Source organism: Microtus ochrogaster, unplaced genomic scaffold (assembly GCF_000317375.1).
Source record: "Microtus ochrogaster isolate Prairie Vole_2 unplaced genomic scaffold, MicOch1.0 UNK15, whole genome shotgun sequence".
Classification (NCBI taxonomy): domain Eukaryota; kingdom Metazoa; phylum Chordata; class Mammalia; order Rodentia; family Cricetidae; genus Microtus; species Microtus ochrogaster.
In genome coordinates, this window is record NW_004949113.1 from 4,800,997 (window position 1) to 4,807,113 (window position 6,117).

The window sequence follows — 6,117 nt, forward strand, 5'->3', positions numbered from 1 at the left end:
CCTTCCTTCCTTCCTTCCTTCCTTCCTTCCTTCCTTCCTTCCTTTCTTTCTTTCTTTCTTTCTTTCTTTCTTTCTTTCTTTCTTTGTTTCTCTCTATCTCTCTATCCATTCTCCTTTAGTTTGTTCTCTTACCTTACAGACTCTCTATATGCTGGTCTAGGTCACTGAGATCTGCCAAAGCCTTTGCCCTACTTATAAAGATCTTATCACACTAAAGGGCTCAGCAGAGCCACTAAAGCTCCATACTAGCCTCAAAGTCCCTGCTGGAACATTCTTTTATCTCCTCTGTGAACACAGCCCTGGCTGGCCCGGTGAACTGGGGTTCCAACACAGCTTCTCTTCTTCCAAGTTCCCCCAGTATTATTTGCCCCTCCTCTGTGGTCCTCTGATTTAATATGTTTCAGTCTAGGAGGAAACCATTGCACAACAGCAAGGGTCTGGGATCTGAAGATGTAGTGTTGATTATATGCCGACTGGGAATTGCCCTCATCACTTCTTGTTAGAGAAGCACCTCATTGAGAGTTATTGCTTATGATTATGATTGGTTGCTATAGCAGAGAGTAGGGAATGCCATATGTTTGTTTGCTCCAAGCACATAGCTTCCCACAACAAAATGAGGTTTCTTAGCATTTCTTTTTTTTTATGATTTATTTATCTTTATTTTTTATGTGCATTGATGTGAAGGTGTCAGATCCCCTGGAACTGGATTTTCAGACAGTTGTGAGCTGCCATGTGGGTGCTGGGAATTGAACCCAGGTCCTCTAGAAGAGCAGTCAGTGCTCTTAACCGCTGAGCCATCTCTCCAGCCCCAAAATGAGGTTTCTTGTTAATATAGGAAAGACCATGGGTATTGGCTAGCTGGGCATAAAGGAACTTTAGTTTAGATAAGGCAGATTTAGCAGAATTTATATGAGCAGAGACTGATGAATGAACAGATTGGCACTTGGAACATGGAGGGGTTCAGAAAGCTCCATCCAGCCCCCAGGGCCGCAGTATTTACAGGAAAAGGAAGCAATACACAGAAACACGTGTTGGCAACAACTCTCTACTCCCCTCCTGTAGATGTGGTGCAGTGAGTTGCCAGCCTGTGACCCACTGAAGCGCGGCCGTTGGGATCATCTGAAACCAAGCTCTTTGCTGCACGAATATATTGTTAGGTTTCAATTCATTTGCATGCTAAATTAAATTGTAGTTTGCTGCAAGGAACTCAGAAGTTTGGAGGCAAACTCAGGCCAAATTTAGTGTAAGTTAATTCTACCACATGATAGAAAGCCTCCATCTGTGAGGCTTAAGCCAGCAAAGTTTATTATCTTGTGTCTGGGGAATCTGGGAAAGGAAGGCAGTTTAGCGCTGTAGTGGTGTCTATAACAGACTAGCCAGGGCCTCAACTGTTTCTATGTCTTCCTGTCCCAGCAGGCTTAGTGTGTGTCTTCTTTGTCACATATCAGGATAACTGCTCCATCTGCAGCACTGACTTTTGTATTCCAGGATTCAGGCTCTGTATTGTACAAGGGCAAATGGCAGGCAGAGCGCCTTCCTTTCAGAAGCATTCCTGGAAGCTCCCATCTGTCAACTTTCCCTGTGTATCCGTGACTCGTGTGTGTGTCACTTGGCCAATTCTGGTTCAGTGGAAAGCCGGAGATGCACTTCGTTCGTGCATAGCTCCTCACGTCAAAATAAAGTTTCTTGTTAATCTAGGAAAGAAAGAGATAAGAATATTCATAGCTTTGAATGATGGGGACTTTTATATAGTGGCCCTGTGGAGTGAGTTCCCTTGCAAAGTTATCCTTGGAATTGAGACTCTCTCACCCCTCTTGTCTATTCTTATTCTTGCTGAATAGTGGGATTCTGTAAATGGGGTGAGGGTATAGGTTCATCCTTCCTGACATCCTTCTCCACAGTCACTGTCACCAGGACAACTTGTCTTCCTTTCTGTTCTCGGCAGCCTGGAGGAAAACCATATCTGTGACGAAGGGGTGTGTTCTCTTGCAGAAGGACTGAAGAGAAATTCAAGTTTAAAAATCTTGAAGTAAGTTCCTTGTGATGGTACAATAATGCCCCGCCTGAGGACGGGGGGAGGGGTGTTAGGGTCAGAGGTCAGGCTCTGGCCAGCTCTGGGAGTCTCACTGAGGTATCTGGTGGGGAAAGCTTGCCTTGGTCTGGGCAGGTGAGGCTGCCAGTGCTCATTGCTTCCCTGGCATGAGGTGTGGTTGCCGCCATTTTGACAAGGCCTTTCGGAAGGTGGGATTTGACTTCAGAGTGGAAAGGCTCCCGTTGCCCTGGGGCCTGGGAGAAATACATCCAGTGCACGGAACAGCAAGTGCTGCTGGAGCACTTGGGGACACTTGGCGTGTCATTGATCGGGTGTGGAGGTGGTAGCGGGCTTGTCTTTCCTCATTGCCACCCTTTGCCTCACTCGATCCTAAAGGAGGTCAGGCAGTGGTGGGAGTGGGGAGAGGCCTGTGTTACTTGTTGCCAGACTGATTCTTAAGCATTCCGTGTAGCAATAAGTACACCATTTTCATTTCTTCATAGTATCTATATATGTGAGGAGATAAAGAGAAACAGGATGGAGATAGGTATGTAGATAGATAGAGAGAGAGAGAGAGAGAGAGAGAGAGAGAGAGAGAGAGAGAGAGAGAGAGAAAGTGCCTGTCTCTTTCGTTTTCCGCTGTCTTCTCTGCCAAGTGTTGGTTGGAGTCCAGGCTTCACAGACAGACGGTCTCTCCTTGGACAGAAGCCCTCGTTGCCTCAAGTGTAAAGGGATAGTAATTGGCCTCCGCATGGGTTCTAAGCCTGCACTGACGTAACAGGCAGAGAGCTGGCACACAGGGAAAGCTCAGCACATGCTGATATTGTTCTCAGCATCGCTTTGATGGCAGATGTGCAGCAGGCCAGTGCTAGGGAGGAAGGCAGAGGGGGTAGTAGTTCCTAGAAAGCAAGGCTAGGAACCCACGTTTCCAATGCGGATCAGCTCCTGTCTCAGCCTCTGTCCCTAACCTGTGTCCCCGTGCATCACTTTTTGTGAGGTCCTCTCTACCAGTAAGGTGCTGTGCCAAGAGCTCTTGCTGTGTTGTTTCCTGTTCAGTTTTACTCTCTGTGAGGCAGACACTTCCTTATTCAGACAAATTTGCTGAACAGCAAATGGTAGAGGCTGGATCTGAACCCTCTGAAGCCTGGCACTGAACTGTGGGGCTCAGCCCTTATGTCCTTCCCGATGTGTGACCAGTTGAGTGAGTGGAAGAGGGACTGTCTTCACAAGAACGTTGGCCTTCGTAGATGATCTCACTGGGCTTATATGCTAGGCTTCCTGAGACCAGTCAGGCTCAGCAGAAGACCAAGTGTTACAGTAGAGCATCTTGTCTACTTCTTTTCCAGGCTGTCCAACAATGGCATTACTTACCGGGGTGCAGAAGCCCTCCTGCAGGCCCTCAGCAGGAATAGTACCATTCTGGAAGTTTGGTAAGGCCACTGGAGAAATTTCTTTGCTTTTCCAAACCTTGGTTTTCATATCTGGGAGATGGGGTGATAGGAGAAATGAATGGTGGAATTTTGAAGACCAGTTTTGTTCAACATTTGCTATTATTCTGTACACAATAGATTTAGATCTCTGGCTGTAAAGGAAGTCAGTGTCTCTAAGGAGGGGCCAGTTCTGTTCAAAATCAGGGTGTGGTGGTGTCTAACTGTAATCCCAATGCTCAAGAGACTGAGACAGGAGGATTTTTGTTTTGTTTTGTTTTGTTTTTCTAGACAGGGTTTCTCTATGTAGTCTTGGCTGTCCTGGAACTCACTCTGTAGACCAGGCTGGTCTTGAACTCACAGTGATCCACTTGCCTCTGCCTCTGGAGTGCTAAAGGCATGCACCACCACCACCTGGCAAGACAAGAGGATTTTGAGTTTTAAGTCGGCCTAGGTTACAGAGTAAAATCCTGTCTCAGAAAGACGGACAGACAGAATGAACAAACAAAAGACAGACAGACAAGAAGGAAGGAAGGAAGGAAATAAAGAAAGAAATCAGAAGTATTCTGAGACTTTGGTCTTCTAAGCTATAAAGTAGGAATAGGGGTGTGGTTAGATAATTAAAACAAGAACCCCATTATTCACTTCTGGCCATGACATCAGCTCTTACAGATTGAGGATGCTATGTGAGATCCTCTGCACCTTTGATTTCTGAAGATTACACAGGGTGGGGACCACAGTACGGCATGGCCACATCTGTATCATTAAAAGCCATGGTCATCCATGTGTTTGAAAAAGGAATTCAGATACAACTTGATTCAGGCTCCTGTTTCTCATGTAGAAAACAGAAAGGAAGGCTCTGGTTTAACGCATAATGAGTGAAAATTAGGATTTGCGTGTTTCAGGCACTGGTCTAGATTTCAATACTTTAAAACTAAGAGAGCTCTGTAAGGGTCTGTACTTCAGATCAGGTATGCATGGTGAAGCATGACTGTGGTCCTGATGCTTAGGAGACTGAGGCGGGATTGTGAGTTCCAGCAAGTCTGGGCAAGAGCATTATATCCAAACAAAACAAGCACACTTTTCAGTATTTCCTCAAAAATGCTGTCCACACTAGGACCGTATTTCCTCTGTCTTCCTGCTCACCCATCCCCACTCCCCACCTCAGACAGAATCTCATGTGGCCCAGGCTGGCTTCAATCTCACTGTGTAGCCAAGAATAAACTTCCAATTCTTCTGCCTCCACCTCCCAAGTGCTGGGATTACGGGTGTGCACCACCATGCCTGACTTGGAGCTCCGTTGTCAACGCCAGACATTTAACCAGAGAGGAGGAAAAGTTGGCTCTTCTTAGGTGGGCTGACTCTCAGGGCTGGCTGCAGTCCCACACAACTTATTACCTAGACAGATTTCAAATAGCGAAATTGAAACCAAAGCGGAAACCTGGGCTGGACACACTTTGCTTCTTGTGTGGCTGTGAAGTTTCATTGCAGGGGAGGTCAGGTAGTCTAGCATTTGAAACAGCATGCTTTTTGTTGTTGTTGTTTTAAATCATTGCACAGGCCTCAGAAGTGTCACATTCTGTTGCCAAGGAGTAGGCCAGCCTCGGGCTGCTTCTTAAGGGTTCCGATGCCCCTCGCTGCTTATTGATGAAGCTGTGTGGGCATGAATTTTGCTCACTTCATTCTTAACAGATGTGATTATTGCCTGAAAAAGAATAGCTGGCTCTGGGAGTCTGTAGCTGGCGTGGTTCGATGTTGCTCATTCTGTGGGGTGGTCCTGATAGCCCTGGGTGGCAGATGCTAAAAACAGAACCCCTTACATCTGGTAAGCCTGAGGCTGGGACTGGGCATGAACCCCTCCCAGGCACGGGTTCGAGGGTGGCCACTTTCCTTGCAAGCCTCCACTCAGATCTCCCTTCCTTTCATCCCTGCAGGCTCCGAGGGAACACCTTCTCCCTGGAGGAAGTCGAAGCACTCAGCTCCAGTGACAGCAGATTCCTGCTATGACCTCTGAGCCTTGGAGGCGTGGACTCTGGAGGCTGAAGAGCTCCAGGCAACATCCCCGTGCTACTCAGGGCTGGACTTTTCTCCTGGGAGCACTATAGTCACCTTCTGATAGCAGAAAAAGATGCTCCAGTGCCCTCCAGAACTGACTTCTCCCAAGGGTGCATGATGGTTCGCCTTAGTTAACTGAACTGGATTAAGAGACACGTGGGACGAGAGGACCACACTTCCGTGGGGTGTCTAGAGAGGATCATCATGTAGGACAGCGGCTGAGAGGGGAAGGAACCTGACTGAATGGGGGTAACACAATCCACTGGGCACCCCGTGGGAGGAAGCTGAAGGAGGAGCACGTACTTGCATCCGTGAGCCCCTCTTCTTCCCAAGTGAGGCTGCCATCGCCTTTGCACAGAAGATTCCGGCTTCTTTGGCTTTCAACACGGACCCATCACCAGCATCACTTCAGGGAGCTTCCAGGCTTCGAGTTGGATGGAACTGCTGAAGTGTCCAGTCTCTTCCTTGGCCAGGGCAGTGACCAGATTCTCTGCCTCTCCAGGCGGCTGTTGTTGGACTACCCAGCCCCAATGGATGGTGAATTTGAGAAGTTCCCTTTCCTTCTCTTTCCTTTCTCCCTCCCTCCCTCCCTCCCTCCCTCCC

The 6,117-nt window shown here is 47.8% G+C and overlaps 1 protein-coding gene across 1 annotated transcript in view; it reads left to right on the plus strand.

Moving 5' to 3' along the window:
* Nod2 (nucleotide binding oligomerization domain containing 2) overlaps positions 1-6,117 on the plus strand; it is a 43,399-nt gene that overhangs the window by 36,184 nt on the left and 1,098 nt on the right. Inside the window, exons 10-12 of the mRNA XM_005367043.2 lie at positions 1,946-2,029; positions 3,379-3,462; positions 5,394-6,051. Coding sequence (XP_005367100.1) covers positions 1,946-2,029; positions 3,379-3,462; positions 5,394-5,466 — 241 coding nt within the window. The 3' untranslated portion in view covers positions 5,467-6,051. The remainder of the gene's footprint in view (positions 1-1,945; positions 2,030-3,378; positions 3,463-5,393; positions 6,052-6,117) is intronic.